Source organism: Dissoconium aciculare, assembly GCF_010015565.1.
Source record: "Dissoconium aciculare CBS 342.82 unplaced genomic scaffold K489scaffold_11, whole genome shotgun sequence".
NCBI classification, from domain to species: domain Eukaryota; kingdom Fungi; phylum Ascomycota; class Dothideomycetes; order Mycosphaerellales; family Dissoconiaceae; genus Dissoconium; species Dissoconium aciculare.
The window spans coordinates 317,168-338,244 of NW_022984961.1; the positions used below are offsets into that span (position 1 = coordinate 317,168).

The 21,077-nt window shown below is 51.6% G+C and overlaps 11 protein-coding genes across 11 annotated transcripts; 6 read left to right on the plus strand and 5 right to left on the minus strand.

Annotated features, from left to right (window-relative positions):
- The first annotated feature begins 11 nt into the window (after positions 1-11).
- Positions 12-2,491, plus strand: K489DRAFT_382908 (alpha/beta-hydrolase). The gene is made up of 2 exons (XM_033605487.1): positions 12-856; positions 912-2,491. The coding sequence occupies exons 1-2, from the start codon at positions 323-325 to the stop codon at positions 2,280-2,282; spliced, it is 1,905 nt and encodes a 634-aa protein (XP_033457188.1). The 5' UTR covers positions 12-322; the 3' UTR covers positions 2,283-2,491.
- Positions 2,492-2,537: 46 nt separating this feature from the next.
- Positions 2,538-3,841, plus strand: K489DRAFT_343148 (alpha/beta-hydrolase; the record flags this gene model as incomplete). The annotated part of the gene is made up of 2 exons (XM_033602302.1): positions 2,538-2,548; positions 2,670-3,841. A coding segment is annotated over exon 2 (921 nt), but the record flags the coding sequence as incomplete, so codon positions are not given.
- A 662-nt stretch (positions 3,842-4,503) lies between these two features.
- Positions 4,504-5,387, minus strand: K489DRAFT_47969 (uncharacterized protein). Its single transcript, XM_033608655.1, has one exon. The coding sequence runs from the start codon at positions 5,152-5,154 to the stop codon at positions 4,603-4,605; it is 552 nt and encodes a 183-aa protein (XP_033457190.1). The 5' UTR covers positions 5,155-5,387; the 3' UTR covers positions 4,504-4,602.
- Positions 5,388-6,389: 1,002 nt separating this feature from the next.
- On the plus strand, positions 6,390-7,092 carry K489DRAFT_47987 (uncharacterized protein). The gene has a single exon (XM_033608656.1). The coding sequence runs from the start codon at positions 6,557-6,559 to the stop codon at positions 6,950-6,952; it is 396 nt and encodes a 131-aa protein (XP_033457191.1). The 5' UTR covers positions 6,390-6,556; the 3' UTR covers positions 6,953-7,092.
- On the plus strand, positions 7,093-7,888 carry K489DRAFT_47988 (uncharacterized protein). The gene is made up of 2 exons (XM_033608657.1): positions 7,093-7,185; positions 7,242-7,888. The coding sequence occupies exon 2, from the start codon at positions 7,288-7,290 to the stop codon at positions 7,831-7,833; it is 546 nt and encodes a 181-aa protein (XP_033457192.1). The 5' UTR covers positions 7,093-7,185; positions 7,242-7,287; the 3' UTR covers positions 7,834-7,888.
- Positions 7,889-8,462: 574 nt separating this feature from the next.
- On the minus strand, positions 8,463-9,444 carry K489DRAFT_47997 (uncharacterized protein). The gene is made up of 3 exons (XM_033608658.1): positions 9,015-9,444; positions 8,845-8,954; positions 8,463-8,780 (listed from the first exon to the last, which is right to left on the minus strand). Exons 1-3 carry the CDS (start codon positions 9,336-9,338, stop codon positions 8,606-8,608), a joined length of 609 nt encoding a protein of 202 aa, XP_033457193.1. The 5' UTR covers positions 9,339-9,444; the 3' UTR covers positions 8,463-8,605.
- A 1,826-nt stretch (positions 9,445-11,270) lies between these two features.
- K489DRAFT_48006 (uncharacterized protein) lies at positions 11,271-11,927 on the plus strand. Its single transcript, XM_033608659.1, has one exon. The coding sequence runs from the start codon at positions 11,414-11,416 to the stop codon at positions 11,807-11,809; it is 396 nt and encodes a 131-aa protein (XP_033457194.1). The 5' UTR covers positions 11,271-11,413; the 3' UTR covers positions 11,810-11,927.
- K489DRAFT_48007 (uncharacterized protein) lies at positions 11,928-12,783 on the minus strand. Its single transcript, XM_033608660.1, has one exon. It carries the CDS (start codon positions 12,538-12,540, stop codon positions 12,046-12,048), a length of 495 nt encoding a protein of 164 aa, XP_033457195.1. The 5' UTR covers positions 12,541-12,783; the 3' UTR covers positions 11,928-12,045.
- Positions 12,784-12,919: 136 nt separating this feature from the next.
- Positions 12,920-14,685, minus strand: K489DRAFT_395980 (glutamate dehydrogenase). Its single transcript, XM_033606858.1, has 5 exons — positions 14,614-14,685; positions 14,237-14,512; positions 13,874-14,161; positions 13,306-13,809; positions 12,920-13,234 (listed from the first exon to the last, which is right to left on the minus strand). Exons 1-5 carry the CDS (start codon positions 14,660-14,662, stop codon positions 12,966-12,968), a joined length of 1,386 nt encoding a protein of 461 aa, XP_033457196.1. The 5' UTR covers positions 14,663-14,685; the 3' UTR covers positions 12,920-12,965.
- A 3,245-nt stretch (positions 14,686-17,930) lies between these two features.
- Positions 17,931-19,659, plus strand: K489DRAFT_48152 (uncharacterized protein). The gene has a single exon (XM_033608661.1). It carries the CDS (start codon positions 18,023-18,025, stop codon positions 19,514-19,516), a length of 1,494 nt encoding a protein of 497 aa, XP_033457197.1. The 5' UTR covers positions 17,931-18,022; the 3' UTR covers positions 19,517-19,659.
- Positions 19,660-19,803: 144 nt separating this feature from the next.
- On the minus strand, positions 19,804-20,589 carry K489DRAFT_324194 (Rtt106-domain-containing protein; the record flags this gene model as incomplete). Its single annotated transcript, XM_033601740.1, has 1 exon — positions 19,804-20,589. A coding segment is annotated over one exon (786 nt), but the record flags the coding sequence as incomplete, so codon positions are not given.
- Positions 20,590-21,077: the final 488 nt, after the last annotated feature.

Below are 21,077 nucleotides of genomic sequence, written 5' to 3' on the forward strand. Positions count from 1 at the left end.
CATACAGTGCAGCTCGGTGGCTTGTAGGGGTCAACTGAGGGATTGCGCGGCCGAAAGTCAAGATTCGTAAAGCCACATTCCCAACCTTCAACAATCATAATACCTAATATCAGAACACACCCTTCGCAGCGCACGTCGCCATCATCCACCAGTGCCATAGAGCATCGCATTTTGACATCAACCCACCCGAGTGGAGCGTTCAATTCATTGTTTCGTCCGAGCGATGCATCGCTGCTAGTCTGCGCATCCCTCGTCTCATTGTGATCTCGTGCAGCTGCCCTTCGCGATATCATCCGGCACGCGCCTCTCTAAAACCTGAACGATGACGAGGATATTCCGGCGGTCGCTATGGCTGCTATTTCTCACCATAGCGAGCTCACTCATCAGCCTGACTGGAGCACAAGAAGAATCACGAGCCAGTGCGAAATCCGCTGCAGATTACTACATACACTCTCTTCCCGGCGCTCCTGAGCCATTACTTCGCATGTACTCTGGCCACATCGAGATCTCGGCCGAGCACCATGGCAACATGTTCTTCTGGTTATTCAGGAACAGGCACATTGCTGATCGGCAGCGGACGGTCGTGTGGTTCAATGGCGGACCTGGATGTAGTAGCTTGGACGGCGCAATCATGGAGGCGGGTCCATATAGAGTAAATGCGGACGGCACACTTCGACTTGTAGACGGTAGCTGGGATGAATTCGCAAATATTGTCTTCGTGGATCAACCAGTCGGGACGGGCTTCAGCTATGTGGACACGGATTCATACGTCCACGAGCTGGATCAAATGTCCAGCCAGGTGGTCACATTCCTGAAGAAGTTCTTCGACATCTTTCCCGAACTCGCTCACGACGATGTGAGACTCTTCCATCTACTCGCGTTATGAGCTTCAGCATGCTAACTTTTCTTAGCTCTACCTAGCAGGCGAATCGTTCGCTGGCCAATACATTCCCTATATCGCCTCCGCTATCTTAGACCACAACCAACAGACTCGTGGTGACCAATGGAATCTTTCTGGTCTACTCATCGGCAACGGCTGGATCTCTGGGCCGGATCAATACCTTGCGACCATACCCTTTGCTTATGATGCAGGCCTGATCACCTCCGGATCGGAAGCTGAAAGAGTGGCGCTGGCTCAGCAGGAAATATGCATCAAAAACTTAAATGATGACAAGAGCGACTCGGTCGACATGAGGTCGTGCGAAGCCATTATGCAAGATATTTTGCGACTAGCACAACGCAATGGCAAATGCGTGAACATGTATGATGTCCGGCTTGACGATTCATACCCCTCCTGCGGTATGAATTGGCCTCCAGATTTGGCCCATGTAACGCCTTATTTGCGTCGAGAAGATGTCACAAGGGCATTGCATATTAACCCGGATAAGAAGACCGGATGGAACGAGTGCAACTCTCAAGTTTCTGCAGCATTCACCAACCGCCACTCGAAGGCGAGTAAGGTCCTGCTTCCCAAGCTGCTTGAACACATGCCAATCATCCTGTTCTCGGGAGACCAAGATTTCATCTGTAATCACCGTGGAACGGAGAATATTATCAACAACATGCAATGGAATGGCGGCAAGGGCATGGAACTTTCCTCGGGCATGACGGCACCGAAACAGGACTGGACCTTTGAAGGCGAGCCCGCAGGACAATATCAAACAGCGCGCAATTTGACGTACATCAAATTTTACAATGCATCCCACATGGTTCCATTCGACTTTCCTCGACGCACACGAGACATGCTGGATCGATTCATGGGTGTCGACATTGCCAGCATCGGAGGCACGCCCACTGACAGTCGCATCGATGGTGAAAAGGGCGTCGAGGTCAGCGTGGGTGGTCACACGAACAGCACAATTGCCAAAGAAGAAGAGAGCCTGAAAATCCAGGCTGCCAAGTGGGCGGCATATCGCCGTTCTGGGGAAGTCGCTCTTGTCTTTGTCATCGTCGGTGCGCTTGCATTCGGATTCTTCGTGTGGCGCGACCGCCGGCGACGACTCGGATACGCTGGAGTGCTTGGAACCGATCCATACGATCGACGGTCGTCCATAGGCGGTGGTCTCGGCCTGAACACTACCCGTCCCAATGGCAAGAGGCGTCAGACAGACCAGGACGTTGAAGCTGCCCGAGATTTTGACGAGGCAGAGTTAGATGACATGGAGCCACGTGCTCGCAGGGAGGATCTTTCCAGCGAGGGCCAACATTTTGGCCTTGATGATGATGAGGATTCGGATCAGGATATTGCCGGCCATGGTGCGGCCAGGAATGGGAGGTTGTAAACTAAATCTTATTCCGAAATTTGACACTTGGTAAGTGTTATGCAGCGGATTTTCTGAAGATCTGTCTGGAGATTGGGTGTTCTGCAGAACTTGAACTTTGGCGAATTGCAAACTGTAGTATTTGGTCGGTTATGGCAAGCATTTCATTTGACAGTCGCAGGGAGTCCGTCGCCAGCTATAAGCATGTTTAAGTGGCCGCGACTCCGTACCCTCTGCTCAGCTTCGACTGTGCAGACGTGCTTTTGGCCTCTCACTCTTGACTTGCAGTAAGTACCACCGTAGTCCTTGAAGGCCCTCGTCTCGAGTCGGCAACATGTTGGAAGAACATCGCATCTGCGGGAATCCCCGGCGAGAACCGGAAGATCACCCTCTAATGTATGATACCAGGTACATAAGCATCGGACCACCCGAAAGCTGCTCACGCCACCAATTTGACCAGCAGACGCGTCGCCGCTTTCACTGTGACAGGCATCGACTGATATACAACGAATGGCCGCACACACTTGCATTGTAGGCGACATTGCATGCTCGGTCTTTGATATGCGAATTTCCTACATGTGAAATAGTTCACTGAAAGACGATACCATCAACGACTCAACTCAACGCACAGGAGGACATACTACAACCTGATCTCCAACATGGATGCTCTGAGGTCGCTCTTCAATCTACGATGGTCTTCTGTGCCCAAGCTTCAGCCGCTCCCGACGCATATCAAGCGCGAGTATGTGCGGACTCCACGAGGTGAACTTGAGATTCTTGTTTGCGGCCCTAAAACCAGCAATGCCACAACTGAGACTCCGATAACGTTTTTCGTTCATGGTGGTTTTGGTAATGCTGGCGTGTGGATTGAGTGGATGACCCAATTGTATAACAAGAATCACCCGGGTTGGCTTGTTGCATACAGCGGACGCGGGCATGGCGCAAGCTATGCATTGTCGTACTTCGACATGGTATTCAAGACAACGATTGATGATTTCGTGGAAGATTTGGTGGCGGCTGAAAAATATGCTCGAGATCGCGTTCCCTCCACATCGTTTCGGCAGGAGATGATCTTCGCCGGTCACTCCTCAGGTGGAGGACTCGTTCAATACGCGTTGTCCAAGGCGGCGATTCGAGCTCAAGCGATATGCCTCGTGAACGCCATGCCGCACTTTGGGATGCTCGATGCGTACTGGAACTGGTTCAAGCATGACCCTTTGTTTCCTCTGCGGATTTGTTTGCATCTCGGACATCCGGTATCGCCTTTGAGTTCATTGCGACTAGTGCAATTGGCATTCTTTGGACCTAAAATCGGCGCTTCTCGAGTCGCAGAATTCATGAGGTGGATGGCGCCATACGAGAGCTTGAGCTGGCCAATTTCACAATCCGGAAGTTTCTGGCTGTGGCTGTTGGGTCGTAATGAATGGTTGAACGTGGATGATATTATCGGAAGTCTCAAGACTTCCGAGGAAGCTAATTCGGAACAGGTCTTGATCCTCGTCGGCGACGAAGACATGATGTTCCACGAAATGATGTACCGCAGACAAGCTGCAGAATATCGGCACGGCTTTGAAAAGCTGGTAAGGATGAAGAGGGTCGATGAATCGAGCGACCCCTTGACGACCGAGCCAGAGCACTCAGACCTCTTGAAGATATCGGAGAGCGGAAGCGGTGCCGCATTGAAGGTCTTGCTGCATGCTGGTCACCATCTGCAGAACGATGTGCAAAGTGCAGTGGGTGCGGAAATTATCAGGAATTTCATCACCCAGGTTTAGTCACATGTGCAAATCCATTTGTCGGTTTTGGAGCTCTTCCTCTGTTATCTTCAGCCTGCAACCAATGTTGTAGCAGGGTGTAGTCGGCTTCCGCGAATCGCAGGTAGGGGTGAGGACTACGTTTGCAGCAGTGAGAGTTTTTCGTCCGACACCTCTCACTGTCTACCATACCAACCTTTGGCCGAGCATCGCTAAAATTCTTCAGGTTCTGATCTCCAGGACCCTGCGGTAGACATCAATACGCGATCGTCGATCGTGTTGATAAAATCTCTGTATGGTGCGCATATCTATGGGTCGCAGAGGAGGACAAAGGTAAATTACAATATTGGGGGCCCCTCGAAAGAAGTAGTCCAATGGAGCAGAGCACATAAGTTCAGACAGTGAGAATCCCGTGGCAGTACCGGATTCAGTACAAGGGTCCTATCTTTACATTCGCATGAATCCATACGATGCGTGCCTGGAAATTTTGATTTCAGTCCATGGGCTGGATCTTTCGAAAGCGACGACCATGTGTGGTTCGGGGCATTTCGGGATAACGAGACCCTCTGAACTCCACCCTCTCCGACCTATGCATATTGTCCACACCCGTGAAGGATCCACATCCACCGTCTGCGACCCGCTGTGGTCGACGAGAAGAGTGGACCTGAGCTCGAAAGCAGCCTGGATCTGTGGAAGTGGGAAGGAGGCATGTCGAACGCTGGTTGACATAATATCTGGATCCGCGAGTGGCTGCCGGTCACTCGTCTCCGAGATTTTTGAACCACCGGGTAAGGATACGAGCATTCTTGCAAAGCGAGTGCGAGGTATGCAGGGCCAAATGTCAAGCTGCTTTGTGGTTGAGCAGGCCCAGCCGAGCTCGCCGCCGTGCGAAAGGGACTGGCAAGGCTCAGCCAACAACTTGCACGAACACCCGATAGTCTGAGACAGGCCGCAATTTGCTGGAAGTCTTTCGCCGTCGGCCATAGACGCACCTGTAAACGAACACAATCATGATAATATATGTGATCCTCGCGATATCGTGTTCCATATGTGACCAGAAACACAAGAAGAATATAATGATAGTGTCCTGAATTCAGTCCCCTGTCGATCCATTGGAGAAGTGGAGGGACCACCTGCATCACCCACGTGGTAGCCGGGAATAGAGACTACGAATCCGCGCTGCTGGTGCTGCTGGCTGCAGTGGTGGTGTTGGTGGTGATGGTGGCGTTTCGGCCCATGCAGCCTCGTCCTCGCTTCGTCCCGGACGCGCGGTGCTGTTGAGCGAACTGATCGTCCGTCCGCCACGATCATCGAGTGCGCTCGCTTGGTGAAGTGGACAACAATAACGCCACAACCCAGAGAGAGTCGAAGCGAATCTCCTCTGGCAAGACGATACTCGATTCTCAATGGGGGCACACAGATTTTGATAGTCTCCACGTCAGGAAGGACCATGGACAAGACGAAAGGGGACGTGAAATCGATGCATCTCGTCCCAGCCAGCGTGTTCGTGCCATGGCCCAATGTCTTGTCGCTGGTGTTCCATCGCTGACACATGCATTTTCCTGCATTGCCAACCACTCGGCGGACGTTCCCCTGCATACAACCAATTCGCATACAGTAAAATTACATGCAGACTCATTCACCTGACACCATGTCTGACGTTAGCAATCATGCGTTGTACATAGTAATGATTGTGAGGACGACGACGACGGTGCAAGTCGACCAGTGCGCATGCTGGGTGGTGGTGGTGCTGTCCGGGCGCTGATCATGTCGTTTCACCACCCACTAACGGCCACTCACACTCCTGACAGGCACAGCTACAGTTCTCTCACCACCATCGATTCCATCGCCGCCGCCGCCGCCGCAAAAAGCCCAGCAGATCGCTCAACTCCGCCCAGTAGTCATTCATTAGACCATGTTCAGACTGGATGAAGCCATCGTGGCCACGCCACCACGGTCCAAGCGTAAACGCCTTTTGCGGCGACACCGGAATTTTATTTCCTAGCCTTTTCCTCGAACATGTGTGGTACAGGTTCACTCATGCTGAATGTCTTTCGTCGTACATTGTTTGTACATTTCGGTATGGCCCTGTTCTCGAAGTCTAATTGCCTACCCAAGCGCGTGTCCCATGTCTGTGTGTCACCACAGTCCAGCCCTCGCTTCATGTTTTGGTTGGGCGACAGCGATGCGTGCGCCCTTGTGGCCTGGGCGGCAGCCACGAGCGTCGTGTTCGGTCGACGTTGGGCGTATAGATGGCTCGGAAGAGCCTAGACGAACTTTTCATATCGTGCTGTCGTGGTCGTCGGACCTGATTGGCCTCAATTATTCGTAGTTATCTTACATCGTGTATCATATTTGGACTTATCTCGAATCTATATATTGATCCATACATCCACGCCTTATCCTCCTCTCACTCAGGAAAGATCCACATTCCCAACGATACAACGATACCCATCAGTATATCAGCAAGCCTACCTAGCTACTGCCATCAGAGGTACTTCACTAGCAACACTCCCGAGGACAAATACAATACACATCACAATGGATCACCTCTGTCCGAGGATCTCGTTCCCGCTTGCGCCTTGCCTTTCCTGCTTATCTCAGACTCAGCCGAGCTTCTCGAGCAGAATGCAAACACAACCCAAACCAGTCGTCGCCAAGGTTAATTGCTCATGGCCAACCACCCCGAGAAGTTCAAGTCCAGTAGACAGCGCATACTCCTCCGAAAGCAACTCAAACTCATCCGATGAGAACGAGTCAGACGCGGACGCTTTGGGCAAATCATTCAAGGGCGGCAACCCTCTGCCTCACAGCCCTTCAACGAGATCTCGCTGGCCACGGAAACTTCTTCCACGACTACCGCATCATCGCAAAGACTCCGAGACTCTCCCACTAAGCTTATGGCGGGCACAATCGCCAATGGATATTCGAGATTGATCTCGAACACCCAAGATCAACCTGAACTCAGCATCCTGGTTAAGCATCACTCCAAAGCCGATACCAGCTCACGCCGCAGTCGATATCACTGAGGTGCATCGTGCGCCCAAGACCACTTCCATTTGCATGCCGATCTGTCACCACGATCTTTATGAGGTCTCTCGATTGAGCTAATATCCTCTGATCATCATCAACACAGCGGAACGATGATGCAGCAGCTCTTCTCTTCTCTTGTAAGTGACAATCCCATTTGGATGTCCTAAGATCAATTCATTAATTTATAAATCAGGTACATTGAACATTTAGACTTCGGCTTGTCCTGAACGACGCCATGGATGGCAGACACGCTTCCCTTGCTTCTTATATCATGTTTTCTGCTTTTAATCTTGCATTTAGCTACGGTGTCACGAAGAACATGTACCCATATTAGTTTGGCCATCGAGTCATTGCGTCGCTACTGCGTGCAGCATTTCCGGTGTCATCACAATGGGTGGATATCCATCAATGCTTCAATCAAAAGTCATCTTTCACGATCTCGCCGTGCAGAAAATAGAACAAGTCTTACATATCATGATGATCATGACCAGAAGCCAACGATCTTTCCTCAAAGCGCGTTGTTAGGAAAGATAGCAGAGGAGATCAGGTTCTTACCGGCTTCGACAGTCCTCAATCTGGCTCATCATCCGCAAATCTTCGTGCGTGCTTCGGGTTTGATGACGACAAATTGTCCCTTCGAGAGAATTGAGATAATCGCGGTCTCTTCAAATGACAAATGGATATTCATGTTCCAGCATCCCCTGCTTTGTCCCAAAACAGGTCTATTTGTCATTGACTATGGAAGGACGATCCCAGTATGTTCCAGAACACTACGATGTCCATGAATCCATTGGTGATCCGCTGATCGACAGGGTATTATCATGGCTTCTTCTTTGCCCGCAAAACGAAGGGACGACCACCAAGCGCAGGCATCTTACATCCATGACCGGTCGGCCTGCCCACAACTCATTTGAGCAATCGCATGACGCAACACTCCCAGCCGGAAATCTCGCATCGAATTTTCCGAGATCCAATCTATTTCCAGCGTCACCCTCGAAATGCAGATAACACTTTCGATGTCAAATTGTATCCACATGGAGGATTTCTGTTGAGCTGCACAAGAACAACGTTTCGGCTTTTCATGTTCTCATTTTGCCGATCACTAAATATTACAGGACTCCCAAAGAAAGCCCGGTGCCGATCCTTTCCCCCCTGAAATGCAAAACGAAATGCTTGTAAATCTCCTCCTCCCAAAAAAATGCAAATGCAGCGAGGTCCTCTTCCTCTCCTGGAAATATGTGTATAGAAGGAAAGGTTTGGTACAAAACGCATCAAGACAAGGAAAAGTCGTGTAACAACATCAAGTCATTTTCTCGGCCTGGATCCGCGTGCTCATGATGTGTACCGGCAATGTCATCAAAGGGCATTGCTATGAAATATGGAAAGCGCAGTCGTGTGAGCTACGGCAGTAAAGCATCTTTTGGTCCGCATGTTGGACTTTAATAGAATGTCGAAAAATGCCACCTGCCAACCAGAGGCATCCTCAAGGCTTCGGAGCGACTCGATCCGGAGTATGTGCTCAGTCGGTCTCGTAATTTGCTAGGTCCCAATGGCGTTTCATTGGAATACGGGGAATTGTTGGGTGCCGCACTGCCAGCATGGGCGCTGCTCGGTGCGTTGCTCGACACGTCCGAGTCGTTGATCGATGTCCTCGATGCGGTCCACTAGTCGGCGAAGCTCTTTATTATGGGATTGCATCAATTCGAGCAAGTCGTGCATAGCATTGTCCTTTCTGATGGAGTCATTGTCAGTAACTCGTTACTTCCTCAATAGAGTTCTACATCGTCGCAGCTTACTTGGAGGGGGGGATCTCTCTGTACTTGCAGGGCACATTTGCCTCTTGACAACCCTGGCAAGGTTGTCCGCCATCACACTTTGATTTTTTATTTCGGCAATTTTCGCAAGCCTGTTCCGGGCGATATGAGCAAATGAGTCTGTTACGTCGCTTGGAGCTTTCTCCACTCACACATTGTGTCCGCTTGTTGGTCTTTGACTGTTTGTCTTCGCTCCTCAAATGATGTGAGATTGGGATTCCCTGGATCCCTTGTGGCAGGATTATCGGTGCGCCAAGTTGAGGTACAACTTGCTGTTGGTAGAGAAATGGCTCTGAGTTTGAGCGGGAAGCAATGTGGGATTCTGAGAAGCTAAAGTCGGAGTGATCGGTCTGAGGAGTTGTCTGATGTGAAGCGTAGTTGTTGCTGCTCAGGATCGACTGTTGTGGTGAAGGGGTGTTGATGTAGTAATAGCCTTCTCCGCCAGGGTAGTAAGCGTTCTGAGCCATGTCTGCCATATGGTAGCGGCGATCGTGATGTCTTGTGATAGTCTGGTGCTCAACGGAGGAAGCTCGCTAGTATGGGTCGGCCGAGATCGTACGGCGAATATTTCGATTTTGAGGGCCAACGGTGTGCACGTGTAGATCGAAGTAATATGGGACTGTGAATCGACGATGAGGTAGCGGATAGTGTAAGCGATCAAAGGTATGTGATTGAAGGAAGAGATTGATCAACGTTCAGGGACACAGAGCAATCTATATGTTCGCGAAGATAGAGGCGCTGGAGAAGCAAAGCATTGCATCGACCCGAACAGTTCATTCACACATTGCACCACACAGCTCACCGGATCACGCGCCATCCCTGCTGAGGGACTTTCAAATCGACGACCGAAACCCCTGGTATGACGAGTATCATCATGCTCGTCATGGATGAATGCCGGTAAGAATGGCGCTCTGAATTCTTCGGACTGCAGCTGCTTGTGTAAGACATGCGTAGGTCCGATATTCAGTTGCTGACGGCAAAGGCGGCGTGGAAAGCCATTGGCTACCATCATGCGAGAGCTCTGTCAGGAATAGGGTTCCGCTTTGATTGCCGCAAACATCTGATGGTTCGTCCAATGCATGGTCAATGGCCCCAGAATATGGCGGCAACCCATTCTGGCGACATGCATGAGCATGGCCCAGCCGGTGGTTTGCCGAAGTACGCATGCAATGTCAACCTTGAAACTTGCCAGCCAGCAGACTGTGAGCTGCGACACCACAGCGGAGATGCCATCATCGATACCTTCTCCAACAAGTAGGAGATTCGTACCACATGGGGCCGAAAGAAGAGTATGTAGAGCGAGTCTCGAGCAATCGAACAGCCTCGAGTAGCATTCATCGCATTCGGCACTCAACAGCCATTAGCCATGGGAGTCGAGGTTCGTTACACATGATACGTGCACAAAGCGATCAAGGGCCCTGAGATTGGTCCAAAGAGACGCCAGGAAGGGAGAGGCTCACGGGGGCTGGACTTCCGCGCAAGCGTTGATCCAAACTTTATATATTGAGAGACCCGATCGTTCTTGGCCGGCTGCTCTCGTTGTCCGTAGAGTTGTCGAGTTCGGATCTTGCTCCGTGCGTCGAATTGGTCACCCTGCATGACACCAGGAAGTCTAGCCGGCGGCCTGCCGATCGGTTCTCACGGTTTCGATAATCCATGTATTTCAAAGTACATACCTCACACCGGACGGGCCTAGACGTACGCTCAAAACTCGATTTGTTCAATGGTTAAATTGGTGGAATGCCGACGGCGCAAGCTGGGACACAAAGGGTGGTCGATCGGCCGGTGAATGGTTCTGTATGATCGGCGATGGTGATGATAATGGTCTCCACTGTACTGCCGTGGTACTATTCCCGGGCCACAGAACAAAGAAGGTCAAGGCCTGGCCAGCTGGCTGGCAGGTGGCTGTTGGCTGCTTGAGGAAGCGTTCCTCGTCAAGCAGACAAATCTGTAATGCAATGCGGGCCGCTACTGGTTGGCTGGCTGGCTGCTGGCAGGCGCTGTTCCGCCCGTCAACATTCTGCCGGCCCAGCCAGACATGCACAGTTTCATCCTTTCAGCCATCAAATCTTGTGAACAGCCCTGTGTAAAGATAATTATAAACCCCCTGGTCAATATTTCCTGCACAACTCTGTAGCACTTGTGGTCATCCTTTTCCCGAATGCATCTTTTCTCCATCAAAATTCTTAAGAATTTTATCGTATGTGGAGAATGTTGCAGCGGAACCACAATCCTAAGTCGACAGGACCTGCGATCGATTTACCCTCAACACATGATCCACACGTCCTCCTCGATGCACGAGCAGCAGCAGCAGTGAGTACAACGCACATCCAAACCCCTCATCTATCCTCACGAAGTGACCATACTGCTGCTTAATGTTGTTTCAGAGCTAGCCGCAGCCACCGCCTGTTCCTGTCATGCGATCAGACGGTGGCCGAGGTGAATCGGCAGGAATGCTTGTCTTAGAAGATGCACAACAATATGAGCGAGGGCACTGCACGAGTGCCGCAGTCTTCCTCAATCTTTGGTTGATTGATTGAGTTTGTAAGAGATGCCAGCCTTGCCTCGGGCACCTCCATTTCGTAGTGGGACTGCAGGCAAACCGGCTAGGCTATCTCAATGCCGAGCTGTGGCTGTGTGTGTAATCCTATTTGTAGGAGACCTGCATATCGAAGCTCCCGTCCCTCCCAAGGTTCACTCATCTCACAGCGACTGCTCCGGAGAAAAAACAGCGTTTCAAAATTGGTCCATGAGAACCCTGAGTAGAAGCAAAGAGTCTCTTGCAGCGAATGATCCACGGGTCTCACTCTTATCGTGCTGCCTTTCCGATTCTGATGGCTTCATATTCCTCCTATCTGCAATGCCCGACACAACGGGCATTCAGCGTATCTCGGCCATACGCGAAGCCTGTAGTGCGTCCCTGATCTTCCCCAGCGCCACATCTTGACGAAAGGAAATCGGCCAGCAGCCGTGTGGTGGCGATTACCGGACAAAGTCACTCTCAAAAGGGTACTGTGCAGAGCAGATGGCAGGATATGCCAATTTCCACGATATGCATGATTTCGTTCGGCTCGTATCACGAGCTTGAAATTTAAGGGGTTTCCTGCTGGTCATGCTCGTCGAGGTCTCAACGCTTGCGTCCCTTGAAGGTTGGGAAGTCTAAGCGGTCGCGGTTGTGATCTGTCAACGCTTCTCAGGTCGTTGAACAAGTCCATGATGTGCCGTTCTTGACCATGGACATGTGAAAATGGGATACTTGGGCTCGAATGCTTCGATCTTGGCTCTTGCTCCACGATGTCCGCGTCGTCTTATTGCACTCCACAGGCTCTTTGTGAGCTTGTACTGTGCAGTCGCACTCTGTTCTCTGAGAGCGCAAGATCCTAGGTATCGCTCGATTTTGCATGGACTTGAGCATTGTAGTGCTCTGGCGATGATGTACTCGCATCGATCGAGGGTAGCTTGAAAATGACAGTGCGTCATTGGGACATGCAGCAGGTCGGTCCGGTGAGGCTTTCCCGTCGTTGACGCAGACTTGAGCCATCTTGGCGCGAGAGAACACTTTTGACGAGTTGCATCACCAGCATGTAGTGCCTGAGCGGCGACGACGTCAGAATCAACTTCGCCAGACTCCCTCCCTCTATATTGATGACGTTGCCCAGTTATCGCTCCACTGCGCATGACCCCTTACAGCAGGCTCAGCGAGGGTAATAATGTCAAGCGATGAGAAACATTCCCTGAGACACCCGTACAGCCATTGCAGTTTTCGTCACATGCGTCAATGGAGGAAACTACAAGTGCATTGGTGGTTTGAAATCAGCAGGTCTTGTTTCGAAGCGATGGACCACTTGTGACGAGTGTCGAGACAGTGCTATATCTCTCTCTCGCGACAGGGACTTCGTCTTGTTATCGTCACTACCCAAAATGAATAGGGCTTGCAGAGGATGATTTGCTGGGTGGAGAAGAGGGAAATTTAATGATTCATGACGGTCATGGCATTTCATCAAATACAGCACATACAAAATAACATCACTGACCGATGAGGTCGTGTTCTAGGTATCCCTTCGTCATCTCCTGGCCCACAGCTTTTGAAAGAAAGATGGAGCTTAGTCCGACTTCCACCAGTCACCCTGGTCCTTCATCGCAGCGGCGACCTTGCTGAAACCAGCAATGTTGGCACCAGCGACGAGCGATGGCAGCTCGCCCTCCTTCGGCGGCACAAACTCTTGGGCGGTCTTCAAGCAGTTGTTGAAGCAGTCCTCCATGATACCCTTGAGCTTCTGGTCGACCTCCTCGGCGGTCCACTTCAGGCGTGCGCTGTTCTGGGCCATTTCGAGACCGGAGACGGCCACGCCACCAGCGTTGGCAGCCTTGCCTGTGAAGAGACACCCGTCAGTTGCACTGGACTTCGTACAGGAATGGAAATATGTGATGCATTTGACTTACCAGGTCCGTACCACAACGCATCAGAGCCCTTCTCGCGACGAGTCTTCTCGAAAACATCAATGGCCTCCTGGGTGGAACCCATGTTTGAACCCTCAGCGACGAATTTGGCACCAGCCTTGACGAGAGCCTCGGCCTCCTCTCCTGAGATTTCGTTCTGGGTTGCGGAAGGCAGGACAACGTCGACGTTTCCGACGTGGGTCCAGGGTCGGGCACCCTCGACGTACTTAAACTTGTCCTTGTACTCTGAGGCGTTGGCCAACTCCGAAAGCTGCTTGCGCTCGACCTTGAGCTGAGCAATGGTGCTGACGAGCTCGGGAGTGATTCCCTTGTCATCGGTGGCGATCAGTGCACCCTTGCTGTCGGAGAGGGAGACGATGGTGGCGCCGAGCTCAATGGCCTTAAGGGCGGCGTATTGAGCGACGTTTCCGGAACCGGAGATGGCCACACGCTTGCCCTGGAAGGATTCCTGGCCCTTTGAGGCGTGCTTGATCATGTGCTCGACGTCTGCCAAACATGTCAGAATCGTGCCTTGACCTCTGCGCGGAAGAGATCGTCTCAATATACTCACAGTAGACCAGACCGTAACCAGTAGCCTCCGGGCGGATCAAGCTACCACCCCAGCTACCGCCCTTTCCGGTGAGGACACCCTCCCACTTGCCTTTACGCATGCGGTAGGTACCGAACATCCATCCGATCTCGCGAGGCGAGACACCGATGTCACCAGCGGGCACGTCAGTGTCGGCACCGATGTGCTTCTGCAGCTCGTTCATGAAGGCGACGGAGAACTTTCGGATCTCGTTGTCTGATTTGCCCTTGGGGTCAAAGTCGGCACCACCCTTACCACCACCCATCGACACTAAGCAACTGTATCAGCAATAGCTCTTTTCGTATCCGTGTCCTGGGCAGACTGTGGTGTGTAAAGGAGACTCACGCCCAGTAAGAGCATTCTTGAAGATCTGCTCGAAACCCAAGAACTTCAGGATGGAGAGGTTGACGGAAGGGTGGAATCGTAGGCCACCTTTGTAAGGACCGAGGGCGGAGTTGAACTGGACACGGTAACCGCGGTTGACCTGGCATTGGCCCTTGTCATCCTCCCAGACGACACGGAATTGGATGACGCGCTCGGGGATGGCGGCGACCTCGAGAGCCTTCTTGTACTCGGGGTTCTTCTCGAATAGGGTGCTGTTCTCGAGGGTGGAGACCAGCTCTAGAGGGTCGTTGTGGTCAGTCTCGCTCACGCAAGGTTCGACGATTGGATCATGATATTGACAGTAGTGAGTCACGAGTGTGACAAAGGCATCGACATACCCTTGTAGGCCTGCTCGAACTCAGGCTCGGAAACGTTGGGAGAAGTCATGTTGGTAGTGTATAGTATGAATGATATGTAAGATATGTGAGGGAAGGAGAGAGAGTTGATTAAGGAGGGAAGAAATCTTTCTAGGTATAGCAGAGGATCTGATGAATCGAAGAAGCAAAAAAAAAAGAATCGAGGATAGTGATGATAAACAAGGCCCCATCGGCCTAGGAGTCGGAGACTCTACCACACCTACAGTACAATGCGGCGCTACTACCTGGACGAGGCCCGCTCTAGCACGGCTGTCACTGAGACATGGCAATCCCATAGCCGACACTACGCGTGCACGATGGGCAAATAGATTGCTAGGCGCCATGAATACTGCGGCGCATATCGGAGGAGACGTGAGAAGACAAAGTGGTGTGGGATTTGCCCCGATGGCAGAGGAATATAGCACTGTCCAGACCTGTCTGGCTCATCCACAGGCGTGCTGCGAGGAGTGCGCAAGGAGGCGCTTTCGACACTCGGCGCATTATCTTATATTTGCACGTCATCACGACGCGCGAACGTTCCCCCAACCCTATTAGCGACGACCCTCGCTCTCGGGCGTAATGAGCCACCCTTGATGAGTGATGCAGCGATGCGTGCTGATCATGCAAGCATTGGAGGCGCGACAAAGAGACGAACGTGCGGTATGACGATGATGTTGTCTGTGACGTGACGAAATGTTATGTTTAATCCCCACCTGTGTCCTGCAAATTGGAGGGGCCACCGCGCTGATTCTTATCGGCGGCCGGTCGAGGCGTATCGTTAGAGCTTGATTGGCCAGGACGAATAAAAACATGTCAAGGGTCTCTCCCACTACAGCAATCCAATGCCGGGGAGAGGACAACATGTGTATACATCGCATCGCTCAGAAACTCGACAACCTTCTTCTGGAGCCGCCAACACACCGTCGTTGCACATTGCAGCTTAGCATGGTACGTGACTACGCGTACTACATGCAATGGCTTCAGGATCATCATCTTTTGCGAGAAAGGATATTGGCCGAGATCGGACTGGTGGGGGTGAATTGCATCCTTGGCCTATATCGCAGTCTTGTTCTCGACCTTGGCTCGCCAGGAATATACGATCAAGGATGACATGTTTCTATTGGTACATGAAACCGTGGGCATGCTCCTAGGGATCGAAATGCTACCGATCCCCAAATCGTGGCAATTGGATCTCATTGTTCTCGGTGTTCTTCTCGGGCAGATGAACCTTGCCTACAGTCGCATTGGCCTTGCGATATCGGACTCACGCTAGATGGCTACGTCTTTCAGGTGGATGTTGTTACAGCATATCCTTCACTTCGTCCATCCGCACTGTAGTACCTGCAGACTTGCATTACTATTCATCAAGCACGTTGCCTGTCGGCATTGTGTCTCCACTCACGAGTCCCCAGGCAAGTGGAGGAAGGATTGTATGTAGGGCCAAACGGCCAGTTCTATGCTCGCGTGTCGCAGGCAGCTCCATATTTACTTTGCCCTTGCTGTCATCGGACATAATGGACGGTACATCATTATGCTGATCACTCCTGGCGGGCAGATTTACAGTAGATCTTCTCGTAGATGGCTAGAGCTTCTGCCGAATGACTGTGGCCACACACGCATTTGATGATGCAGATTCCTCGGCTCTGCGAATATCAGTGTCGTCAGTGAAGCACCGAGATCGTGGTCCGTCTGCGATATTGTGCAGGGCTGGTGAATTTGGCCGGGAATGTGTGGAGAAATCAGCTGAAGGATTCGGGCGGCGTCCCGCTAGTGGCATGCGCGGCGACGAGAGGCAAGATCGAAATCATTCCAACACACGGGCAACTCTATAAATCCCATGAAGTGTTGTAATAATCGGAATTCTGGCCTTGTGAATCCCCCACTTGCATCAGAACGTCAGGGCACAGCAAAGGTACAGGTGGAGCGGCATCGGCAAGAATTTGACTCAAACGTCGAGTTCACCATCAGTGATACTTGTATGGATTAAGGTCTAGAGCTCAAACACACGTCCAAATGCTGCTGGGACCAGATGGTGGTGTACAGTTCGTACGACAGAACGCGTGTCATTTTTGTAGAGTGGCACTGCTCGGAATCCAATGCATACCTACCTAGGTACTTAGGTAGCAACCATCGAAGGGCCCCGAGTCAATGGTCATGGGCAGGTGTTTCAGCTAGGGTTGCTGTCAGGGTTTGGGTTGGCTTATCTCTCTCTGTGTGCTTTGTTCACTCTTGACCTCTTCCACGCACAATATTCCCGGGAGATTGGCACGATGCCTCAAGATGCAAGGCCACCACATGCGCTCACTTGACGACGCTCTGATTCCGCGATTCTCGAAGCATCGCATGATCATTGAGTCCGATGGAAGTTCCGACAGGAGGATGGGGTTTCAAGCCGAATCATCCAATCCGATCGAGAACCAAGTCAGGGGGATAGCTTCCAAATTTGCGTAGGGCTTCGACAATTCAAGTTCCCTGCACGATGTGTTGGTACTTCAGCACCAGTTAGTCATTGTAGCCATACGTGAAGGCATCATACACTGAACAGTGCGCGATTACTGCCTACTGGACGAAGAAAAATGTAAGCGAGGTGGCCGCTGGAAGACCTTCGTCAATGTCATCAAGCGAGGCAAATTCCAAGGGTTGAAAGGTTCACCATCCGGTCACTTGCGCCTGCCTGTACAACACTGAAATATGACGGCGGTGTGATGATGAACGCAAGTACCTAGGTAGATACAGTCTAACCTGGGAGTCAAAAGTGAATTGGTCAGCGACGGACGTTCTTTCCCTCCATCGCCCATCACAAGCAGCCGTGGAGTTCACTGTTTCTTCGTTCAGAAAGCCATTTCCCGCGGAAGCTTGTGACACTGGAAGGTGCAGTAGAGACCGCCCAAGCCTGCCAACATGTGATGGTAAATCTCATTGACACAGTCTTTGGAACCAAAACACTTTTCAAGTGACACACTCGCCCTTCACATCATCTTCACGACACGTGTCCCACATATCTTCTTCATTCTCCTCAACCAAAAGTGCTTACGACCTTGAACCTTCTTACAATCGTATCGAATGTTGAGAATCGATGGTCGGCCTGCTCATCTCATCAAACAACTCACTTTCACTTCCCCTCGTTGAACAAGCGAATACAAGCCGAGTACTGAGTTTGAACCATCGACAACTACACTTTTCCCATCTGCCTCTGGCTCTTCTCATTCATCGCCTTCATTCGAATTGCCCCGTGACACGCCACACAGTCGTCGGCGTCATTTTAATTATGCAGGTGAATATCGAAGAGATGATGCGTCAGATGGTGGAGGATTTGGGAGAAGAGCGTCGTTACCAAGTTGCGAATCAACGTAAGACCACTTCGACCGAGCATGCTTGCTCGCAAGTCTAAATGTATTTGATGCAGGCGTTGACACCCATAACGATTATAGTTGCCGGAGAGGAGAAGGCGATACGAATCCCAGAAGATCAACTTGACGGTCAGTCACACCGAAGAAATAAGACGCCGACCGCTCAAGTCGTTGCTGCGCCATTCTCGCACCACCGTGGCAATGACAACATTTATCAAGGCCTGCAGAGAGTTGGACACCCTCAAAGGCCTGCTGGGGAACGTGCAGGATCACCTTCGAGACATGGTAAGGTCAAGTGGGTTCGCGACCAACTCGTAAATTCATCCCAGAGTACATTGCCACAGAGCCCACAAGGTGTGACTATGAGCAATGCCGCTCCTACTCCGCGTCCAAAAGACCGGTCTATCCAACGGCCTGCCGCAAACATGACCGCCTTCGAGTCTGATTCCAATCGCGGCCGTTTGGTAGATCAACAGCGGTCTCCAATGTCAGTGCCAACTTCACAGGTCATACAGCGGCAAGGCTCATCGATTTGTTCACGAAGCGGATCAACATTTGACTCGATCCGAGCTAGCCTTGGTCTATCCTCGAGTACCGGGCCCGATTTACCTATAGATAACCACGGCCTGCGTGCCAGGGAGATCCTTCAGAAAGCTCGAGATCTCTCGCCGGAACAACAGGCTGACCTCAGAGAGAAAAATGACAAGCAGTCGACATCCCTGCGAATGGCTTCAAAGGCACTAAAATCTGCAAAGTCGCCGACGCCCTTTACTGTTCTCTACTATCGAACGGCGTCTGATCTTGAGAAGAAGCTGTTCGCCGCTGCGAAGGAGATGCTCGCCGAGAATGTCGAGCCAATCGCAACGCACACCACGACAGCTTTGAAGGATACTCAAAACATTTCTAATCAGCGAAGAGACAGTGCTTACGATGAAGAGAAGTTGAATGCAAGCAATTATCACGCGGCAAGTTTGAAGGATGCTCCGAACAGTCCCGATCAAAACGGTGCTCACGACGAACACAGTTCGACTGCGGGCAATGATTACATAACATCCTCGACTATTACTCGATCTGGACCAGCCTCTGGTACGGAGTCTGTGGAGATGACACCGCAAGGATCGACAGGGATTTTCAAGCAAACAACACAAGGCTCGCTTACTGCAATCATCTCCTCGGTCGGCGCGGTCTGTAAGGCTTGGCACTGGCAAATATCTCTGCCTGTAAACATCGATGTCAAGATGACGGCACTCGAGCCAGGATACGACACTTATGATCTGCTCCAGAAAGTTCATCAGACATTGGAGGAGATGACGGCCATTACAGATCGCTCTGATCTCGCTTCTGATGGTCTGATCGATTCGACTGCCGTCCATGTCGCTCGTAGAGACGAGTCCTCCCCTAGGAGAATGCCCGGCAACTTGGGCAGCGGTTCCTGCGGAGAGCAAGCTGCGAAACCACTGGCGAGCGAGTCAGACGGTGAAGTTATGTCCACTGCACAAGACGTTGCCGATTGGCTGCGTGAAGGCATTTTCTGATCTGATTTGCATGAAAGTTATGAGGACACATGTGACGCGTCATGCAAATGCTCACATTTGGAAGCGTTCAGGGAGAGGCCTGGATCAGAGGGCAAATGCCACTCACTCAGATGAGTAGAGAGATCAAGGCTGACATGTCTGTGAAGCGTGAAGTCTGAAATGCTCATCATTTGGTAAGCCGAGAGCACTGTAATGGTGACTCGAAGGAGGGTAATGCTGAGATTCGCAAAGTGTAAGCTCATCAACCATGAACAAACATCACACTCATATGGCTTGTCTATTGATCATTACTCATTGTCTTCATCGTATCCGTTTTCATACCCTTCGCCTTCCTCGCCATCATCTTCCCCGCTGTCCTCTCCCTCGCCATCACTCTCTCCTCCAGATGCCTCATAGTCTTCTTCCAATTCATCCTCTTCATCCTGAAGCTCTTGCTCCGTCTTCTGCCGTGCCGCATCATCTTCCACACCGCCCTCATCCTCCTCTTCGCCTTCCACCAACGCCAAACCCCCGCCGTTCGCATCCGTTGAAGTCAAGACCTTCTTATTGTCCTTGTTCACGTTATACGCCTTAGCTCTCCTCTGCGCCGCCATTGACGCATCATTCAAACCATGCTTCTTGATGTACGCATCGATGCCCGCAAAATCCGCCTGATCCAACATACTGAATTCCGTCTCTTTCACCTCTCCTGTCCCAGCTGCACCCACAGCACCCGGTTCCGTCGCCGCAACGACCAGATTAAACGTCCTCTGCAACACAGATGTATAGCTCACACTCTCAATCACGCCAAAGGGGAAGAATACCAGCGGTTTCTTGAAACCAAAGACTACCCCGTGCGGCAGGAAGAAGAGATAGCCCTCTTTACTGCCCCGATGGGCTTTGACGTGGTATGCCGTCTCGCCTTTCCGGTGAGATTGGGGAACACTGGATGCGAATTCCGCGTCGCTGGGCCGTGTGACGGCGCGGTTGTAGGGCGCAAGGAGACCGTTGAGTTGCGTTTCCGTGTTGAGCACGTCGTCGATTTCCGCGCCAGCCTTGGGCTCGTTCATTGTGAAAACGAGCTGGTCGAGGGGAGCGCCGTCGATGCTAAGGGCGTTGGGTCGCGGAAATATGCAGAAGTTCCATTGCCGCGCTTGTTTTTCGGGAACGGGGAGGCAGAAGGCTTGGTCGATGGAGGCGGTGGGGAGGGTGTATTCGATAGAGCTGTCTGCTGGGTTTAGGAGGCGGATTTCGCCTCGCTGGATGGAAGCGGCGTCGGTGGAGAATTGGAGTTTGAGTTTTTTGCGGGTGGGGACTGAGATGGAGACGCCGTCGCTTTCGAAGGTCGTAATGCGGTTTTGGATGTTTGCGCTGCTGGATGAGACGGAGGCTGGGTTGGGATTTCCTAAGGGTAGAGAACCTTCGCCGTCGAGTTTTCGTTTCTTAGTCGCGGCGGTTGCTGCTGCCTGCTGCACATTGTTGTTGACAGTTTGTTGTTGTGAACGGATGTATTGCGCGATGTCGTTGAACAGAGGCAGCAATGAATGGTTCGAGTCTACCGATGCTTGCAATATCCTGTTGG